Source organism: Mesoplodon bidens (assembly GCF_964165515.1).
Source record: "Mesoplodon bidens genome assembly, chromosome: 6".
NCBI classification, from domain to species: domain Eukaryota; kingdom Metazoa; phylum Chordata; class Mammalia; order Artiodactyla; family Ziphiidae; genus Mesoplodon; species Mesoplodon bidens.
Genome location: NC_138162.1, coordinates 97,332,045 through 97,354,211, shown reverse-complemented (window position 1 = coordinate 97,354,211; position 22,167 = coordinate 97,332,045). Strand labels below are relative to the sequence as shown.

The 22,167-nt window shown below is 45.5% G+C and overlaps 1 protein-coding gene across 3 annotated transcripts in view; it reads right to left on the bottom strand.

The window, feature by feature from the left end:
* Window positions 1-22,167, bottom strand: part of ROR2 (receptor tyrosine kinase like orphan receptor 2) — a 221,208-nt gene that overhangs the window by 35,002 nt on the left and 164,039 nt on the right. For all 3 annotated transcript variants that reach the window (XR_014016096.1, XM_081237196.1, XM_081237195.1), the window contains exon 2: window positions 13,751-13,828. Coding sequence is in view for 2 of the 3 variants with exons in the window: in XM_081237196.1 (XP_081093322.1) it covers window positions 13,751-13,828 (78 nt within the window). In the remaining variant the exon portion in view is untranslated. The remainder of the gene's footprint in view (window positions 1-13,750; window positions 13,829-22,167) is intronic.

Below are 22,167 nucleotides of genomic sequence, written 5' to 3'. Positions count from 1 at the left end.
AATTTATACCCATGGTATTAAGGCTTCTGGAATGTTCTTTCCCTTCCCACATTCTCCCCCACTGGAAGGGAAGGGGGTCCCTTGTTCTTCCTAAAACACACCCAACTGATCCCTCATTGTGCAGTCAGCCAAGAACCCCTAGTCCTCTGATCTTTTCTATTTCTCATAAGTCAATTCTCTGCCAGAAAGTCACCTCCACAGAGGGTGTTCCAGCTGGCTCTATGCATTTCTAACCTTGCCCCCCACCCCACTGATCTTGGCCTGTTGCTATGTCAAAGTCACATGCGTTCAATTATGATGACTGAAATACATTTCGACATCAAGAATAACAAATGTTACTTTGACGGGGGGGGGGGGCAAGTTTCTCAATTTCATGGCTATTTCTCTTCCATCCTGATAAGTTCCATTTAAAAACTGGGATAGGATGATGGAAAGAGAACTGCATTTATTACAGGAAAACTATTATATTTCTACGTATTGTACTAATTTCCTGTTGTTGCTGTAACATGTTAGCAAAACAGCGTGAGTCAACACAAATTTACTATCATACAGCTCTGCAGGTCGGAGGTCCGAAAATCAATGTGTCAGCAGGACTGTATTCCTTCTGGAGGCTCTGGGGGAGTCTTTCCTGGCTTCTGTAGGCCACCTGCATGCCCTGGCTCATGGTGCCTTCCTTGTATCACTCCAACTTCTGTTTCCATCATCACATCTCTGTTGAGTGACTCTGACCCTCCTGTCTCTCTCTTATAAGGACCTCTGTAATTACACTGGCCCACCTGGATCATCCAGGATCATTTCCCATCTCAAAATCCTGAACTTAGTCCCATCTGCCAAGTCCCTGTTCTGTGAAAGGTGACATGTTCTGAGTTCTAGGACTTAGGACATGGACACCTTTGGGAGGCCGTTTTTCTGTCCCTTACGTATGTTTTTCTTTTATCTTGCCACTTCACTGAACTACCTTAGTTATAAGAGTTTCTGAGTTGATTGTCTTAGATTTTCTACGTAGATTTTCTTCAAATAACAATAATATAGCCTTTTTGTTTCCAAAGTTCATACTGCTCCTATCTCCTCTTGCCTCCTCTTCAATATTAATTATTTTTGAGCTAACAATTTTTTTTCTTTCTTTCTTTTTTTCTTTTTTTTTTGCGGTATGCGGGCCTCTCACTGTTGTGGCCTCTCCCGTTGCGGATCACAGGCTCCGGACGCACAGGCTCAGAGGCCATGGCTCACGGGCCCAGCCACTCCGTGGCATGTGGGATCTTCCCAGACCGGGGCACAAACCCATGTCCCCTGCATCGGCAAGCGGACTCTCAACCACTGCGCCACCAGGGAAGCCCTGAGCTAACAATTTTTAATACTGAAATGCTGCAGAGAAAAATACAGATATTAACATAGTAGTACCCATGAACACAACATCAAGAGTTTATGCAAATATTTTACCATATTTGACTTACAACACTTAAAAAATAAGACATTCTGGAATGTAACTAAAGCACACCCTTCCCTAATTGTCCTTTCCTCTCCAGAGAACTACACTATTCCAATTCATATTTGTATTATTTTATATTTTTAGAATTTTCTCTGAAAGATCATCTTTCCTAGTTGCTTTTTTTCACTCAAAGTCAGCTTGGGATTTACCTATGTTGATGTAGTTCATTTATTTTAATTACTGTATAATATTCTACTGTACAAACAAACCACAATTTCTTTATCCATTTCCCAATTCTGGAGCAGTAAATCGTTTCCACATTTTTGCTAATACAAACAGTGTTTAATGACCATCTTTATACACCTCAACTTGTACATGTACGGGAATAACCTCGAAAGCATCCACCTGGATGCATTAGTGATAAGTCATAAGGCCTTGAAATCTTTCATCGATCTAGGTCTCAAAAGTGCCTGAGTTAAATTATTTCTCCTACAATTTTGCCAGCATTTGGTGTTTGGGGGATTTAAAATGTTTGCCAATATTTTGGACATGGAATAGTGCTGTTGTTTTAGGTTCTATCTTAAGGATTCCTCATGAGCTCAAGAGTCTTTAGGAAGGTTTACCAGTCCTTGAGGCTCTCCTTCTGTAACTGTCTATTCAAATCTTTATACTCCTAACTTCTCCTAATAAATTTTCTGTCTTTTTCCTTTTCTAATGTATACATCAAATATGAATTTTTCAAGTTCTTATTTAGCCATAAATAAATTATTGTATTTAATCTCCATGTGGTTGGTCAGACCCCAGTTATCTTGTAATTTATAATTTTTTGGTTGAGCTATTAAAGGTGTGCTTTAATTGCACTATTGTCACAAAACATAGTCTGTGTGATGATAATTCTTTGATACCACTGAGATTTGCTTGCACAAACACCATGATTTCAAGGAATAAACAGAAAATGAAACATGAAAAAAAAAAAAGAGAGAGAGATTTGCTTTACAGCCTAGTGCACAGTCAATTCCTAAAATGTCCCACATTTGATTGGTAAGAATGTGTTTTCTCTAATTGCTCAATGCAGGTGTTTATATATGCCCAATAGATTAAGCTTGTCAATTTGTTGCTCAAATTTTTAATATACTTATCTATTAGTTTCAATGAGATATGTGTTAATTTGATACTGTATATGGCAAATAGCCGTTAATAATTCTGTGAGGTTGTGCTTATATATTGGAAACTATGTTGCTGGGTGCAATAAACTCCCAGTTTATTATATCGTCTAGTCTTTACATCACTGTGTAAGGCTTCTGTGTCTAAAACACCATTTAGTTTGATAGTAATGTACCTAGTTCAGAGTACTTTTGGTTAATGTAGTCCTACTCTATATTTTTATTTTTTTAATGATTTTTATGTTTATATACTAGACATGAATCTTGTAAACAATGTATAATTTAACATGTTAATTTATAAGTCTGTATGTGTTAACCTATGAGTTTCTTAACTGATGGGTTCATTTATTTATTTATTTTATTATTATTATTTTTGTGTGTGGTACGCGAGCCTCTCACTGTTGTGGCCTCTCCCGTTGTGGAGCACAGGCTCCGGACGCGCAGGCTCAGCGGCCATGGCTCATGGGCCCAGCCGCTCCACGGCATGTGGGATCTTCCCAGACCGGGGCACGAACCCGTGTCCCCTGCATCGGCAGGTGGACTCTCAACCACTGCGCCACCAGGGAAGCCCTGATGGGTTTATTTTTAAAGTGTTAATTTTGCTTCTTAATTCTCTCTTCCTATTTTCTACTCTTTTTTTTTTCTTTATTCTCCCATTACTTGTTTGAAAGTTGGGCTCAAGTGGCTAGCTTTACTACTTTTTATAGGCATACCTAATTTGACAAAGTCTCCCAAATACAACCAAATACAAGCGCCTTGAAATGCTGTGAGCTGCAATCACGCCCCAGCCACCAGAGCTTTGAGTCATGGCTTCCCAGGGTTTAGTTATACTCCATTTGTACATCCCCAGGGGTCATTATTACTGATGATTTTTACTAACAGAATTTCTTTAGAGTTGCCAACCTGGTTACCAAGTTCTTTCCTTGCCAAGTCTGCCTGCATCTCACTCCTTCCTCCTGGTTCAACTGAGCTCTTCCTGATTCTCATCCGCTCTTTGGGTAAAGGACTGAGGTTGTAAACACTCCTACTCTTGGTCGAAAATACCTCTTACTTTCACACTTGAATAATAGCTTAGCTGGGTACAGAATTCTAGACTGACAATTACAGTACTGTCCTCTGTCTTTTGTGGTTTTGTTACAAGTTCTGCTGGTCCTTTGTGGGTAATCTGACCTTTCCCCTCTTCGGCTACTTTTCATATTTCCCCTTGTCTTTGTCATTCCGAAGTATCACGAGCTGTGAATTTAGTTTTATTTTAGCCTCAGAGGGCCTCCGCCTCATTTCCAACATCATGCCTTCCATCAATTCTGTAAAATTCTCTACCAGTATCTCACGAAATATTGTTTCTCCCTTCCCCTTTATGACTCCTTTGAAATCTCCTTCTTGATATATGCTGAATTTCTTTATGTGATTCCTCCAAACTATTCACCTACTTTTACATTTCCTGTCCTTTTATAATCTTTAGCTAAGCACAATCTACTGTCCATCAAGTTTTCTCATTTCGTCTACTACATTTTTCATTTCTAGAAGGTCTCTTTGGTTCCTTTTCAAACCCACCACTGCTTTTTCTTCCTTTATCTTTAATACTTCTGGCTTCATTGTTTATAGCTCATCACTCATCCTGGGCCTCTCTGAGTGTACTTTGTAATTTTTCACTGCAGGGCTGGTTCTTCTGTGGGAATCCCTTTAGGACTGGGTTCCTGCAACAGGCAGTGTCAAATGTTCATGTTGATTCTTGGGCTCAGGATTCCCCCACAACATTCTGGTAATGTAAATTTGGTTTCCTGAGGTGTGGGTCCAAGTCTGATTTCTCATGGGAAAGCCTTCTGTGTTTCCCACCTCGAACCAGGCTTCAGGCAAGCCCTCTTTTCATTAGCTAATGAATGAAAATTGCCCCCTGTTTCCTTAGGTCTCCTAGGACTTAGCCACGGGGCCTTATCTACAACATCTCTGATCTCTGCCTCATGGGTTGCCTTCTGGCATGATATTGAAACCCAAGTCTTCTGATGTAACTAAGCCAAGCAGAATAGTTTCTATAGCAGGGGTGATATTTCATAGGCCTTATGTTAAGGCATAAAAAATGTAAATCCCTTCATTTTTCTAAAGCCAAACTTGATTTTTTTCTCAACCCCTTATTTCTCCTGATTGAAGGAAATGTAATACATCCAATTCCAGTGAAATCAGTAACTTTAGCATGTTTAGTTATTTCATGTAATCCCAAATCAGGATTTTCTACTTCTGGGTATCCTCTCTAGTGTAAGCTATTCCAGCGTCAAAACACTGAAGGTTGATGTGTCTGTAGCTACCCTTTGCCTGCACCATCTTTTGCCAAAAGTATCCTCGTCTTATTGGTGCTCGTTCTACTCTGGAGCCCATGGATGCATCCACATCTGCCCGATGGCCACAAGGTGACACCGCTGAAGAGCTCACCATTGGAAAGCTCATGTCATAACTGCACAACACCTGCAGAATACAACTCTTTGTCTCAGTTAAACTTTTTCCCAGGAAAACTGGGCCGTTCTCCATGGCTGTAAACATGGTGGAACCACCTGGGTGGTTCCTGCCTTAGCAGTCCAGGGCTATCACAATTCTGTTTCCTTCCTATTCCTGGCTCCTGGGCATTTCTCCATCTCTCTTGCAAGTTCATCTAAGCATTTACATCTTTTACGAATATTTTATTGGGCGCTTGTATGTAATTTAAATCCGAGGGAGGCCAAGTGAGTTTGGTCCACCATTACAACCATCATTCATTCGCTGGAGGCCGAAATGAAAGCAGAAAGAAAATTCTCTGAAGACTAAGCACAGTATAGCTTTTTCCCTTGGCGTTTAATTACCAGCCAGTTTTTCACCTCTCAGCTCCATTTCCTTTCCGTGTGAAATATGGCATTTGTACTGGCCATTGCTAAGTTCTCCTCTAGCTCACAAAGCCTTCCTTAAGAGTTGCCCCAAACCTCTCCAGACTCAACTGAACAGGCCAGGAGGAGCTAGGCATGGGCGACCGCAAATTCTACTACCTTGGATCCGGTCAGCCCGCCACAGCGTTAAGACAGGAGAACAGAAGTTTTCCCTTTTGATTATCCAGGAGGGTTTCCCCTTCCTCACAGCAGGATCACTTTAACAACTGATGCTAATGCATTCCATCTCCCTGATGCCCAGGCCAGCTCTCTGCTTGCCCCTAAACTCTACACAGTGGAGCTTAGTCCAAGCATGAAAACATACTAAAGGCAGAGGTAACAGAGAACCTGTTTCCAGTGGACACCACTCCTGACCTCACAGTCAGGTCAATGATTAACGATTTTTTTTTTTTTACCCCAACTGACCATCCACATATTCACCAACTTGGTCAGATGACTAAGGTGTTTGAGGATCTGCTTGTTTACCAGATCACACCGACTAGCCTGGGAGGAGATAAGGAAAGCCATGTGTACTAGGGTCATGAGGTCACAGGGCTTTGATTGGTGGGAAATAAAACAACCTGCCTAGAAGGGCAGGTGAGGAGGGGACCCTGAGAGCCGGCACAGAGGAAAAAGCTGCTCTTCCCAGAAGGAAGTATTTACAGGCCAATAAATCCGTCGGGGGCAGTGGCGGGGGCACTGGCAGGGGCTCAGACCTTCCCGCTGAGCTGTCTAGCACTCTGCACAGAACCAGCAGCAGAAAGGGTTGGAGGAGGGGAGCTTACCATGGGGAGCAACAGGGTCAGAGGAGGGTGTGAGACTAGAAAGGATGGAAATCAGAGAAAAACGGGGGAAATGAAATTAAAGGACCTGAGAGATGGAGAAAAGTTAAGTAACAGTGTTTGGCGGAGAACAGGGTGCTGGGGGTTGAACTGTGTCCCCCAGTGAGACAGAGGTGCTAGAACCTGTGAATGTGACCTTACCTGGCAATTGAGTCATTGCAGATGTAACCAAATTGAGATGAGGACATATGGGTGGGCCCTAATCCAAAGGCTGGTGTCCTTTAAAGAGGGACATTTGGATACAGACACAGAGAAGATCACGTGAAAACAGAGGCAGAGATTGGAGTAATGCGGCCCCAAACCCAGGAACTGCACGGACTGCCGGCAATGCCAGAAGCTCAGAGGCATGGACGGTTTCTCCCTCAGAGCCTCCAGAAAGCACTAACCCTGCCAACACCTTCATTTTGGACTTCTGGCCTTCACAACTGTGAGAATAAATTTCTGTTGTTTAAGGAACCTAGTTTGTGGTACTTTGTTATGACAGCCCTTGGAAAATACTGCAGGGGGCTCGAGGGATTGAGGAAGAAAAGCAGAAGAGAGGGAGAAGGAAGGGGATCATTTGACAAACAGGGTGACACCCACATCCTTTCAAAGGGACAGGGACACGGATACATTCACACACACACGCACACACACACACTTGGAGGGTTCAGGCATAGGAAGACAGACCCAGACCCAGCAAACCAGATGCAGGCACGGGCAGGCTCAGAGAGAGAGAAGCACACACAAAAACCAGGTGGCTGGGAGTACATAGGAGTTGGTGCATTTCACGGGTGGGTCATAGGGAGAGAAAAACACACACACACACACACAGACGCACACACCTGGGACAGACGTTAGACAAGCACACATGAACAAGCCCCCTGCAGTTTGGTGCTCAAACTCAGTGGGCTGAAGAAGAATGACTGCCTCTCTGTCACCTTCAATAGGGACAACAATGGATGGTCCAGCCAGACAATGGCCACCAGCTGCCGTGACTACATCCCAGCTGAAGTGCAGGTCTCCAGCAGCTACCCTGGGAGAGTGAGTGGGGGACATGAGAAGGAGAAGCAGAGAGGAAGGCTTGGAGGCAGAGACTGGCCTCATGCTCCTGGAAGCAGGCTGCGTCCCCGCCCTCCCCAGAGTGGGCTCCCGTGCACATGTACGAGCTCCCGTGCCACCCAACCCACCCTGGACAACATGACTGTGTACATTTCGAAATCTCTCATCTGTAGGTTGAGGCTTTCTCCCAACACGGCTGAGTTTGTCCAGATCCTGGGCAGCCCAATGGGCTCTGCAAATTCACAGGAGGATCAGCGGAGCTCAACGAGCAGCCTTCACCTCGAGAGTGGCCAGGGATCAGAGCCTGGGAACCCATGTTACATCTGTCCAGAGGAAGTGGGGCAACATTTTAGGCCCTCCGCTCACTGTCTGGGGGAGCCCCAGGTTTCCATGACCAGCCAGGGGACACCCAGAGGCGAGGTGCCCAGTTTCCAGCCACAGACTTAACACAAAACTGTGTCTGCAAACAGGGTGCTGTTTTCAAGTTTACCCCGTCAGCCCTGGAGACCCTCACTCTCTAGTAAACTGCAGGAAACAATCACACACACATTCACACACACACCAAGAGTTCCAGAATAAAACAGAAATGCACCCAACATATATGCTAATCAATCCTTGCGTCCTATGTGAATCGGGAACCAGGCACCCAGTACACAGACATCAGGCATCGTCTTCACGCCAACATGGTGGACTCTGTTGATGGCTTTTTTTTCTCTGTCCCAGGAAATTTTAGTTCAGCACTGCAGCACAGCGTGTCACAAATAGCAGTGGGCAGCCTGGTGAGTAAGGCATCGACTCCGGCCCTGTGATTTAGAATGCCCTTCGGATCACCTCTGATTGCAACACACCCTCAAGTGGGGAGAGTCAGGAAATCCCCTTCTGGTTTCAGTGGGGATGATGAGCAGCCCTCCTCCTAAGACAGGAGACACAAGCAAGCGAGTCTATTTTTGGAGGCTGCAGGATGAACAAGATGAGTACCACCCGTCCGGGCTCTCAGAAATGATCCACTTCCCACACACATTCCAAAGTACTGATTTTACAAAACCGGAGATGCGTTACATATGCATTTAAAAGACAGCCTTGGAACAAAAGAGCAAATGGTTTCTAGGCCAAAGGCACACTCTTGTAAGTATAATAATAATAAATAGTGTGTCTAATATAGCAAAGAATATAAAACTTCTGTTAAATATCACTATAACCAGAGTCATAAGCCTTCAGTCCTAACAGTGACAGTACTCTGGAATACAGAAATTTCAGGCAAACGTTTCAGCTGTAAATCACAGTGTCTTTTGTATTCCTTTTTTCCTTCTAGACTCTGGGATCTCTCTCCCTCTGAATACCAACCACCAATTATATGTTAAGTGCTCAATCTTGGCCCAGTGCACTTGAACTCAAATGCTTTCTACGCTTGTAACTAATTCTCAGATCCTGTTTTGCTTGGTGACAGACTGGCCCGCTGGCCGTTTCCACCTGCCTGCAATTTTACAGATGCGTGGGCATCATAAATGGTAACTGGGTTAAAGAAATAGCTCATACAGTCCATTCGGCTATTATTAATTTTTATATATGATTTAAGCCAAATGTGGCCAAGTAGTAACGCTCCCTGAAGCTCTTTAAACAAAAAAAAATGCGTGGAATAATAAGTTTGGCATTGCCAGGCCAGTTCCTTCTGTCACTGAGGGTGCGAGAAGGAGGTCGGGGGATCAGAAAGGAAGAGTGGACTGAGTCCTCATTTGTGCAAGAGCCATAACCCATAAGGAAGTAAAATCGCACGACAGGACTAGAGAATTGGGTTGCAAGGGAATAACTGGGGCCCCTGGGTCTCCCTGGGGGGCCATTCACCAGGCTCCTGTCCTTGAGGGGCTGCTGTGGTCTCGATGCCTAGAAACTGATGGACACACTGAAAATCATAACTGTGATAATGACAAATGGCCTCAGCAGCCAGCCACTGCTTTTTGGGTGAGAGCTATACACTAAGCCCTTCCATCCCTCCAGTGGCTGGGGGTGAGATGTGGCTGAGAGCAGTGCCCAGACCCCAACAGGATGGTGGAGCGCCACCCAATCCAGGCCTGTCTTCTGGCCAAGCCAAGCACGGACCGCTGCACTCACCATGCTTCACTATCCGGTGCTGCCACCACAGAAAAGGGGCCCAGCTTGCTGTGGTCTTCTGCATCCTTTTTTACTGCCTTTTTACAAGCGTGCACACATGCTCACAGACACGTGTACACACACACGCATACCCGCTTGACAAGTTAACGTCTGCAATTGGTATTTCTGTGCCCTGGAGAAGCTTCCAAACTCTAACTGAAACTCCCCTCAGCCCTGCACACACACTGATGTGCACACAGTTGTAACACAATCACAAGTACGTTAACAAAATCAAGAGGCAATCCAATCCCAACTAAGCAGAGGACATTAGAAAGCGTCCTGTTCTAGGCTTGAGAAGTTGCTCGAATACTAAAAAGGAGGTCAAGGAATCCCACCCAAGCCACTGAAGCTGACTGATTTTGACGTTTGGAGCTTATGGCTAGCTGGCAATAAAGTTTCTATGACCGTTCAGCCCATGGTCATTTCAGCACCTCGACTAGCAAATGCATCTTCCAACCAAGTGGACCAAGACTCCAGTGGCTGCTTCTGCCTCCTTTAGGGCAGCTGTGAACACTCGGCTTGAAGAACAGCGGTAGCCAGTGCAGCACTCCCTCCCGGCCCCTGCACACCCCAGCCCATGCCCACAAGGAGGCCCCACTCTGCCTGGAGGGAGAGGTCTGCACATCTAAACACAACCCCAGAGCACGTTTTCCCAAGGGAATATTAGCGTCCACGGAATGACTGCAGGTTGGATTTTAGGCTGTTACTGTGGCTCGTCCACCTATTTACCCAGCCACACCTCCCTCCTAATTCCCCTCCACTTCCCCTCCATCATCCTCCAGAGCTGCCAGGGAGATCTTCACAGAGAGTCAATCAGGTTACACCACGTCCCAGGCTTTCCAGAATGAAGGGTGTCAAGAACTTACGATGAAACAGAGCTTTCGCCTGCCATCTTAACAGCTGTGCACGCTCTCCTAGGGCTGCCCAACAGAACTTTCTTTGATAATGGAATGCTCTAGGTCTGTACTGCCCATATCATGGTGGCTTCTAGCTACAGGTGGCCCCTGAGCGCTTGAAATATAGCTAGTAAGACCAAGGAACTGGAGTCAATTATATTTAATTTTAATTGACTTAAATTTAAAGACCCACACGTGGCCGATGGCCATGGTACTGGACCCAAAAACCTCTCCAACCTCAGCTCCCCCAGCCCATAAGCCCCCACCTTCTCCCAGCTGCCCTCTTGGCCTCAGGGTCTTTTCACAGGCTTCTGCCTTGGGCCCAGACACACCCTCCCCCCACCTCCTTTTAGCGAATGTCAGCTCTTCAGACCTCAGCACGACATCCTTTCCTTAAACCAAGACACGCTTTCCTTTCCTTCCAGTTCACCACGCCCTCATTTCTTCCTTCAGACTACTCGTCACAACACCTAGTTTTATAACTTAACAGTTTTCCCTTACGATGCCAATTCCCCAGTCCAGTAAACTCTGAGAGGCAGAGACACACCTGTTTTGATCACCAGTGTGTGCCCAGCCTCACACAGTGCCTGGTACGGAGCAGTCAGGAAATCTGTGTGGGCTGTCTCGACTTCGGGCTCAGTCACACTTGTGAGAAGTGATTTCAGTATCTAACCATCAAAAAGTATCTTTCTTCCTGAGAAACCTCTCCTGAGGCCCAGCATTGTACACAAGCTTCCAGAGACCAGGTCTTGTCTGCCTGGGGAACGCATCCCTGTCCCAGTAGAGGCTCTCCCCTAACAAGCAAGGTCACAGTGACCAAAGTAGGACTGCGGTCGACTGAGGAAACTAACTTGTGTATTTACTGCATAACATACTAAAGAGGAAAATCCTTGTCAAGGAGCCTCCAGACACCAGGCACTACCAACAGCATGTAGATCCACGCACTCTTTTTTGTTTTTTTAATCGGAGTATAGCTGATTTAAGTGTTGTGTTAGTTCAGGTGTACAGCAAAGTAAGTCAGTTATACATATACATATATCCACTCATTTTTAGATTCTATTCCCATGTAGGGCATTACAGAGTATTGAGTAGAGTTCCCTGTGCTATAAAATGGGTCCTTATTAGTTACCTATTTTATATATAGTAGTGTGTATATGTCAATCTCAATCTCCTTGTTTATCCCTCCCACCCCCTTTCCCCCCTTGTAACCATAAATTTGTTTTCTACATCTGTGACTCTATTTCTGTTGATTTAAACGACTGTTCTGAGGCCAGAAGGGAGCAGCTCCCTGTGTGACCCCAAGGGGCCCTTTCAGGACACAGAGAGACATCTAGTCAACTCGGCTGAGACTGGTGGACTTGGGTCATTGCTGCTCAATCCCCAGGAGACCCGGCCTTGGACACGTGGAGGTGAACACATTCCTGAGGGGACACAGGGACCCTCAATGTGCAAGGGGCTGAGAAACTAATATGGATTTCTGGGTTCTGAATAATGCTTTAAAAAAGAAATTAAACAGAAATGAAGTGGTTGTTTTAATCGTTAATTGTTATACACTGAACTGTGTCCGTCCAGATTCACATGTTGAAGCCCTAACCCCATATGTGTGACAGTATTTGAAGGAGAGGCCATTGGGAAGTAATTAGGGTTAAATGAGGTCATGAGGGTGGGGCCCCCAGGAAGGGATCCGAAACTTTATAAGACAGGAAGAAACCAGAGCCCGATCTCTCTCCCTGTGAGGACACAGCAAGATTGCACTGCCTACAAACCAGGAAGGGTGCCCTCACTAGGACCTGGCCGTGCCGACACCTTGATCTCGGACTTCCAGCCTCTGGGACTGTGAGGAATAAATATGTGTTGATTAAGCCATCCAGTCTGTGGTGTTTTGTTGCAGCAACTCAAGCTGACTGAGGCAATAATCTAAGGCAATATGGTGACAGCGGATGAAGCAGGAAAATTGTCACTTCCTCAAGTGACTGGGCTGCATCACAGGAAATGGGGTCTACCGACTCTACAAATCTAAGACGCCAACAAAGAGTGCCAAGTGAACAGTAACCCTTACAGTGACCTCTGGGAAAGCCCGGAGCAACGAGACAAAGAACATGGTCTTTGGTGATCCTTTGGAGAAGGGCCACCTGCCCGCCTGAGATGCCCCCTAGTCTGGACAATTAAACCTCAACAATAAGCCCAGAAGATTGCCGCTTGTCCTCAGGAGACTTCGTGGCCAAGCCAGGAGTCCAGCTCTTAAGGCTCCACTCAGGCCCACGAAACATCCCCAAAGCCCCTTCCTCCCTCCAGTGGCCATCTGTCTCCCACCCACCCACAGGCTTCTGACTAGCTCCAACCAGCCCTCAGCGCCCTCACAACTGCATCAAGAGACACAGATGTGGAGGGAGGCAGGCCACTGCACGGATACTAAGCAGGACCCTGTGGGGTTCCTGGGGACAAACGCCTGTGCCCCCCGTTTCTTGATTACAGGAAATAAGCTTCATTCAGCCTCCATGACCTCCCCTGAGTTCCAATGGGCAGTTCCAACAGTTGTTAATCAGGGAAGGGAGAGGATGTGGAGACAAGGGAGGAACAGTCAAGAAACAATAGTGCAGCCTTGGGGCAGGGTCCTGGTTCCCCCTCAAGGGATACACATAACAATATCTTTGGGCTGTTTTGCAGAAACGGAAACCCCCACCTGGTGGGAGAAGTGAAAGGTATGCTGCTCTCAAGCATGAAGACCCCAGACCAGTTGGAACCAGAAGGTTGATGATGCTGACTCCCACTTACCTCACCACCAACCAATCAGAAGAATGTCCAGGAGCTGATCACACCCTCCTCTTTGAACCATTATATAAAACTCCTCACTACCCCCTCCAGGTTGGGACACACAGTTTTGAGGGCATTAGCCTGCTGTGGCCCCCTTTGCCTGGCAAAGCAATAAATCTATTCTTTTCTACTTCACCCAAATCTCTGTCTCCGAGATTTTTTTTTTTATTGAAGTATAATTGCTTTACATTGGTGGGTTAATTTCTGCTTTATAACAAAGTGAATCAGTTATACATATACATATGTTCCCATATCCCTTCCCTCTTGCGTCTCCCTCTCTCCCACCCTTTGTGACCACCTAGAGGGGTGGGATAGGGAGGGTGTCTCCGAGATTTGATTCAGTGTTGGGATACAGAGGCTGGATTCGACTTCACACCCACCCGTGGGGCAGCACTGGGCCACAGGGGACCCTGGCCATCCATTTCATCAGGCCAAGCCTTGAGTAGAATGGCACTGTGAGCCCCTCTACCTGGTACTATGAAAACACTTTCGAACACTTACATTCAAAGAGCACTTCACAATTTACCTTTTAGAGTTGGAATAGGGCTGTCATGTCCATCCAGTTGTCCCAAAGGGTCATTCGGGTCGGGAACCTCTGCTTGCCCTGTGCAAAAAGAGCACAGCACACACATTACTGAGATTTCCCTTCAGGACCTTTACTCTGCTTCTCATGCAGAGACAATAAAGTTTTAGCAAAACTCCCCACTGTATAGAAAACCTAGAGGGATAAGGTGTTATGGTAACTTCCAGAGGGCTTTTCTAGCATCAGATTTGATACAACAGCAAAAGTGATTCTTGCTTTATCCCAAGAACAGCAAAGTGCAAATGCTTTGCGGCCCATATGGAGGAAGCAAACATGTGGCTGAAGTTTCATTAAGGGAAAGAGAGAGAGATTAAAACACGGGCTGGCAAAATTAAACACTTTGGAGCCAGAGTCAGCAGGTGGCCCTCCAAATAGAGGCCCCTGGTAATTCTGAATAAATTCAGACTTGGAGGGTTTCTTCAGCAGCTCATTCCCCTCCCGGCCTCCAGACCCACCGGCAGCCAGCAGCCAAGAACTGATCTACCCATAACTGTAAGGACAGAAGCTTCTGATCCTTATGACAATCGCAACCCCACACCTCAGAGGCTGTGTCAGAGGGAGCAGCCACCCCCAAATCATAAACACCAATAGCAAGAACAGATCTGGTCTGTTCAAGTGGGAATACAACACAGAGTCATAGGTCCCCCGTCCTGGAATGCCAGGGAAGGGCAGGCAGGTGTGACTGATGACCTAGAAACCGTTTGGGGCCTCATAGAGACCCTTCTCAATATCCCAACGCAGTTTACTTTTAAGACTTTCACTCCATACCTTGGCCTTGACTGGGTCGCACTGGTTGGAGGTGGGGGTAGAAATGGCGAAGTCAAGGGTGACTCTGACAACACATCTGGATGAATCTGGGTTTATAGCATCAAAGCCTATCAAAGAGTGGGACACACATACAATGGACAATGATGCAGCTTAGAAAGAAGGAAATCCTGACACATGTTACAACATGGATGAAACCTGAAGACATTATGCCTAGTGAAATAGCCGGACACAGAAAAACAAATACTATATGATTAATGAGATACCTAGAGTAGTCAAATTCAAAGAAAGTAGAATAGTGGGTAACAGGGATTGTGGGGAGGCAGAATGGGCAGTTAGTGTTTGTTTAATAGGGACAGAGTTCCATTTTGGGAAGATGAGAAAGTTCTGAAGCTGGATAATGGTGATGGTTTTACAACAATGTGAATGTACTTGATGCCACTGAATTGTGCATTTAAAATGGTTAAGATGGTAAATTTTATGTTATATGTATTTACCACATTTTTAAAAATTTATTAAAGGCGGTTTATAATTCAATATTGGGTCACCCCACTTGTCTCTCAAATGAGAGACGAGAATTAACAAAGCCCCCAGACACTTCAGATCCCCCTTAAGATAAGGACTTGCTCAAAAAAACTGGTGTCTAAAAATGAAGTACAAGTGATTTTCAGGCAGAACCAGGCACGCAAGATTCTTCAAATTATTTCGCTTAAACAACACTGGTCACAGGACACTCGAGGTGACGCATCAGCTTGCAATGCCCTTAGAATTCAGGCCCAGTTCCCAAGCAACCAAAGGAGACATTATTTCTGAATGGGCCCATGGCTTTTCACATTCAATTATGGTAGAGTCCTTCTTTCTATCACTCCCTGTCCAAACTTACCCACCCGTCAGAAGCCATGCACCCGCACCATCTTTCATAAATGTCCTTGATCAACCATTCAGAAGTAACATCTTTTAAAACTATGCCCCAAGAGACTTCCCTGGTGGTACAGTGGTTAAGAATCCACCTTCCAGTGCATGGTACTCGGGTTCGATCCCTGGTCAGGGAACTGAGATCCCACATGCCCGGGGTAACTAAGCCCGTGGGCTCTAGAGCCCACATGCCACAACTAGAGAGAAGCCTGAGCACTGCAACAAAGAGCCCGCGCGCCACAGTGGAGGATCCCGCATGCCTCAACTAAGACCCGCCGCAGCCAAATAGATTAATAAATATTAAAAACAAAACAAACCAAAACGAACTGTACACCTCTCCTATGGCAATCACATCATTCTCTGAATTAATAGTTGCATATATTTTAATTTTCCTCAATGGATTGTAAACAGCTGGAGGACATCAGATGCTGCGTCTCTATTGAGGGCTAATGGTCCTAGCAGTAAAACCTAGACAGAATCTGGGGCTGCTACAGGACAGGGACAAGCATAAGCTATGTAAGCCAATCAACGCGGTTCAGTTGAGGTTTGAAATTTTAAATTGGCATGTTACACATACCATCACTCAGCACTGTTTAAATGTAGAGAGACCACAGGAAATCAAACACACTTGTACTATATACACATATCTGAAAGAGGCATAAAAATGATTCACTGCTTAGAAATTGACAAATGGTGTGAAACAGTCACATAAATATACACCCTGAAGAAAAATAAGCGCCATTAGCCCAATTCCACTGGGCACAAGGTTCCCGGCTCTTCCAAGGAAGCTTTTAGTTTGGAAGCGTAAGTATTTTCATGAGCATCCAAGCCGGGGTGTGGACATGCACAGTCTTCATGGGAGAAGAGCCAGAGGGGATCCAAATGCTTCTGTTGACTCATGAGCAGATGTCACCCCCCCAGAGACATGCAAAGTTGTTCTCGACAGTAGAAATGCTGAGATTCTCCCTGAATATATTGCCCTGGTCAGCACATATGCTGGAATTTGATTTTTTGTTTCTCCTCAGCCTTAATTTTTTTACCCTCGGTAAAATTTGGTTTGGGCATTTGAGCAAGAGAGCATCATCTACATATATGGAGAAACAGGTAAGTTTCAAGTAGCCCACCAGGCCAGTATCAGGGACCCCAAGCTTTGGGACTTAGATGTGAAACCAGACAGTGGCTAAGACCCTGCCCATTTCCTCTGCAAGTCAAATGTGTGAATACATTCACGACATCCAATCACCTCGGTCCTTAGAACTGACACCTTAAGTTCCAGCAGAACTAGGCCCTATTGTTGCTTCCTGAGAAATGAGGGCAGTATTTACATTCTGAAGTCAACAGTCTTCATTCTCCTGCAGTGCACAACAGCCATCTTTACTCAAGATGCTGCACCTCCTAAAATTTACAAGCAAACTCCAACAGGAGCAAATGTGAACCTGTGGTATGGGGACAAGTGAGACCCGGGTCTAGTGCCTCGGCAGATTCCAACAGGATTTCTCCTGACCCTAAAAGGGTCAAGAACAACCGAAAGGAAAAAAAAAAAAAAATGAAACAAACGTAAAACAGAAACAACAAAAGCTGCCACCCACACATCAAAGTGTCACTATTAGTTATAGGAAATTATATAGGTAATTTAAACGTCCTCTTTTATTTTTCAACATCTTTACAATGAACAAGCATCAAGCTTTTAACTGACATAATTCACATACCACAAAAGTCCGCATTTTAAAGTCTATAGTCAAGTGGTTTTTAATATATTCACCAGCTTGTTCAACCATCTCCCACTATGTAATTCTGCAATATTTTATCACCTCCAAAAGTAACCTTGTTCCCATTAGCAGTCCCCCGGAATCCCACCTCCCCCAGACCCTGTAACCACTAACCTGCTTTTTGTCTCTATGGATTTATCTGTTTGGGCCATTTTATATCAATGGAATCATATAATATGTGGGCTTTTGAAGAAACATTAATTTTATTAGGTTTTTTAAAATTTCATGCCCAAAAAGAGAAAAAAAAAAAAAAAAAAAAAAAAGAAGAAGGTTGGAGAGAAGCACACTGTACTAGGTGATTAGCAAAGGCCATTAAATGCTACCTCAGCACATCAGTCCACTGCCCAGACCCTGTGGGGAGGTTTTGGCTGCCTAAGTAGACAGGATGTGGAGGATGCATGGGAGACACAGTGATGACTAAAGGATGAAAGACAGAGAACTATGGAAAGCTAGAGAACGAGGATTATTTATCCAAAGATATGAGGGTTTAGGAGCCGAAAATCTCACTCGGAAGAGACCAGCACACGTTCACATTCCTGCTGTAGATAAGACATGGCTCGTGACAAGAAGAACTAAGGAAGGATTTCATCACTGCGAGTTTAGGGGCCACCAAGATGAATGCAGCAGTGGGAACTCGTGTCATCTGCTTTCTCCCTGACTAGCACGTTCTTCTGCAGGTCACCAGGGCTGGACGAATGACCTCTATCCACCTTCTTCACCCCATAACCCACCTTGGCAATTACTGCCAGCCCAGTTCAATCAGCGATTGGTCCAAGGTGGTGTGAGTCCAGTCAGATCTGCCACATGGCTGTCCTGAGTGCTTCTTTACACAAAGGTCCCCTTGGGCTTACCTGGTGCGGGTACCGTCACCCCAGCTGGCTGACTGAGATGGGGAAGACCTAAAGAGAGAAAAGGTTCTGGGGAGGATCTGGCTTCCCTAACTCTTCAGGACTTAATTCAGAACTTAATTATTGTTTCCTGAAAACCAGGCCATTACTTGGAGCAAATCTACACGTCCTTCGTTTTGGTAAAATACTAAAAGTTGTACTAACACCACACGTGTCCATGAAGAATGTGAATTCATGGGGGCTTCCTTGGTGGTGTAGTTGTTAAGAATCGCCTGCCAATGCGGGGGACATGGGTTCGAGCCCTGGTCCGGGAAGATCCCACATGCCACGGAGCAACTAAGCCCGTGCGCCACAACTACTGAGGCCTGCGCGCCTGGAGCCCGTGCTCCGCGGCGGGAGAGGCCACTGCAATGAGAAGCCCACGCGCTGCGACGAAGAGTAGCCCCCGCTCGTCACAACTAGAGAAAAGCCCGTGCGCAGCAACAAAGACCCAACGCAGCCAAAAATAAAAATAAATTTTTAAAAAAAACTTATTTTAAAAAATGTGAATTCATGACGCTCTAACATTTTCCATTGGATGTGAGTGATCTTCACTGTAAAAAAACACACAGGGCGACAATGTAAAGCTACTGGAAAACTCAAACCTTTGATAGCATCAATCACGTAGTGATCATTAACTCTTTATTAGTTTTTTGATGTTTAAAGAAAGGAGAGCGTTGGGCTTCCCTGGTGGCGCAGTGGTTGAGAGTCTGCCTGCCGATGCAGGGGACACGTATTCGTGCCCCGGTCTGGGAAGATCCCACGTGCTGCGGAGCGGCTGGGCCCGTGAGCCATGGCCGCTGAGCCTGCGCGTCCGGAGCCTGTGCTCCATAACGGGAGAGGCCACAACAGTGAGAGGCCCGCATACTGCAAAAAAAAAAAAAAAAAATTACCCATCATTTATAAAAAAGAAAGGAGAGCATTTAATATGGAAAAATTTAAGTGTGGCTGGTTGCCGTGCAATGATACATTAAGTGTATAATTTCATCCATGTCAAAATCACACTTTAAAACCTAGAGCAAAAACTAATTACAATGTGGTAACCAGAGTGGGATCCTAGAAGAAAAAAAGATATCCAAAAGTCCAAAGAGGGAAGGGATGTGGGAACAGATGTATATGTATGACTGATTCACTTTGTTATAAAGCAGAAACTAATTAAATAAATAAATAAATAAACTTTAAAAAAAAAAAAAAAAGAAAGATGAATAGTATGGATTTTAGTAAAGAGTAATGCGTTGATCTTGGCATATCCGCTGTGACAGAGGTACCACACTAATTTAAGATTTAACACTAAGAGGAAGCAGAGTATGAGGAATATGCAAACCCTCCGCCCTATCTTCACACAGTAAAAAGTTTATTGAAGCACAATTTAACATTCTTCCACACTGGTCAAGCACTTAACCAAGGCTCACAAGTAAAGAAGAGCTGTAGGAAAGATCCTATCTCCAAACAGCCTTAATGGTGCAAGCCAGACATGAACGCTAACCGCGTGAACAGAATACGACACAGATTCACAGAATCTGATACCGTTTACTCAAAGATTCAACAGCATAGCAGTGAATGCTCAGCAATTAAATCACTTTTGAGAATATCAGGTTTTGAGCTAAATTTTACGTTCATTGTCATGGCATGGTGATACCGGCTCCTAACCTGATACTTAGCATGTATTCTTAGCAGCACTTATCACTGTCCCGTATATTCAGGGCTGAACCAATGGGTGTCTGAAGAAAGACCAGATGAAAGGATGCATTGTTGATGTCGCTGGGCTGGTTAAGAAATCAGGGTTTCCCACAAGCCCGCAAGAGCTGGAAATGCACGGCCGGCCTACATGGGTGTAAATTCTGAGTAATTAGAAACCGTGCCTCAGCCAAACAAGATCTCCTACAGACCTTCTCTCAACACAGGCCTCTAATGTGACATCTTGATTTAAGGCATCAATCAGGTAAGAGAAATTTATATCTGCAAAGTACAAGTGGGTCTGTTCTGATTTCCAGGCTCCTTCTCTGGTCTTAAAATACAGCTCTCTCATTAAGAGCAGAGACATTTGATTAAGAGAGAGTTTACTAATGAAGTTCAACCCACACCCTTGGATTTGAGTTCGTGGGCTACTCTGTTTTTGATTTGTGTTTCTCTTTAAAAAAACGTTTTGTGGGCTTCCCTGGTGGCACAGTGGTTGAGAGTCCGCCTGCCAATGCAGGGGACGTGGGTTCGTGCCCCGATCCGGGAAGATCCCACATGCCGCAGAGCGGCTGGGCCCGTGAGCCATGGCCTCTGAGCCTGTGCGTCCGGAGCCTGTGCTCCGCAACGGGAGAGGCCACAACAGTGAGAGGCCCGTGTACCGCAAAAAAAAAAAAGAAAAAAAAAAAAAAAAAAAACGTTTTGTTATTCAGGCTATTCACCCATTAATCTCTACCTGTTGATGTGAATCAGTACACTTGTTGTGATTTAATTATATGCAGTCTCTGGCCTATTTGGACAACTTCAAGGCAGGCTCCTTTTCATGAGTGAGGGTATTTCATTCACCAAAGCTTTGCATTCTTGGATTTGGTTGTCCTTAATGACGGTGTAATTTCCAGAATATGAGAACGAACAGCCGTCAGGGCACATGGGTAAAAGACCACAGCCTGGAAGGAAGAACCGTGCGGCAGGCCAGGAGCCTCTGGAAGGGCAAGCATGGATTTTATGATGAGCTGTGCTGCATGAAAAGTCAGCACATTCACCGGCAACTGGAAACGTCCGTAATGTGTTCCAGAACAATCACTTAGCTCAGCAACACGTCCAATCGAAAACATCCGTGATGCTGGAAATGCAACAATTAAGGAAAAGAATGAATAACTGGAAAGGAGCGGAGTATAGAATCCTAAAAGGTGAGTCCATTAGCCTGGGAACTGGGCCAAGAGAAAGTATGTCCATGGTAAAGAGACTCGATAATGTTTCTGGGAATGCGCTTACTAAACCGTCACACCGTGTGTCTCAACGGCCAGCTAGAAAACCACACGGCGTTCAAGGTGAGCTACCAGTATCTAATCGGCAGTAGTCTTAAGAGTCTGTAATTTTTCATTTCGTTATTTTGAACTTTGAGTTGAGTAAATATTAGCCTCTGGGTCTACATTCCTTAAGGGGCTGACCTAACTCTGCTCTGGAAATACAAAGTTAAATCCAACAACCTGAACACGGAGTGACCAGTGTCTCTCAACAATTTAACCTTCACTTTGATTCTACTTCCACAGCAAAAATACCCACCCCCCAAATGAGTCCAGGCACAGCCCCAATGCCCTCCAATATTACCGTCATAACGCTTTTTCTACCTCTGTCACAGACAGCCCCCCAGAACCCCCAACAAAGGTCCCACTGTCAAGGGCCAAGTGTATAGTTGGTTGAAGGGGGAGTGAAGCTGCTCAGGAGGCTGAATTGGGGCCTTTCACTGACCTCTCTTTTTCCCAACACCTACAGCCCCTGGCCGCAGTGGCAGGGGGCCTGGCAGAGCTGGGAGGCCGGGAGACACCACCCATAACAGATGCAGCTGAAAGGGCGAGACCCTGACACTCTTCACTGCAACACGAGCTCCGGGGCCTGATGCCACTGTGCCTGCTTGTTACTGCCGGTTTCTGCAAAACCAACAGAAGAGGAGCAAACAAAAATGTTGGGTAAGTACTCCGAGCTCATTCTGTTTCCACCTGATTTCACAGAAGACTCTTTTGAGTATCAATTATTCCTATGAACACAAGGAATCACTTTTTCACCTTGAACCTCTGGAAGGTGTTTAATTAAAGGTAAGGAGGGGACTTCCCTGGTGGCACAGTGGTTAAGAATCCGCCTGCCAATGCAGGGGACACGGGTTCGAGCCCTGGTCCAGGAAGACCCCACATGCTGCGGAGCAACTAAGCCCGTGCGCCACAACTACTGAGCCTGTGCTCTAGAGCCCGCAAGCCACAACTACTGAACCCGCGAGCCACAACTACTGAAGCCCACGTGCCTAGAACCTATGCTCCGCAACAAGAGAAGCCACCGCAAGGAGAAGGCT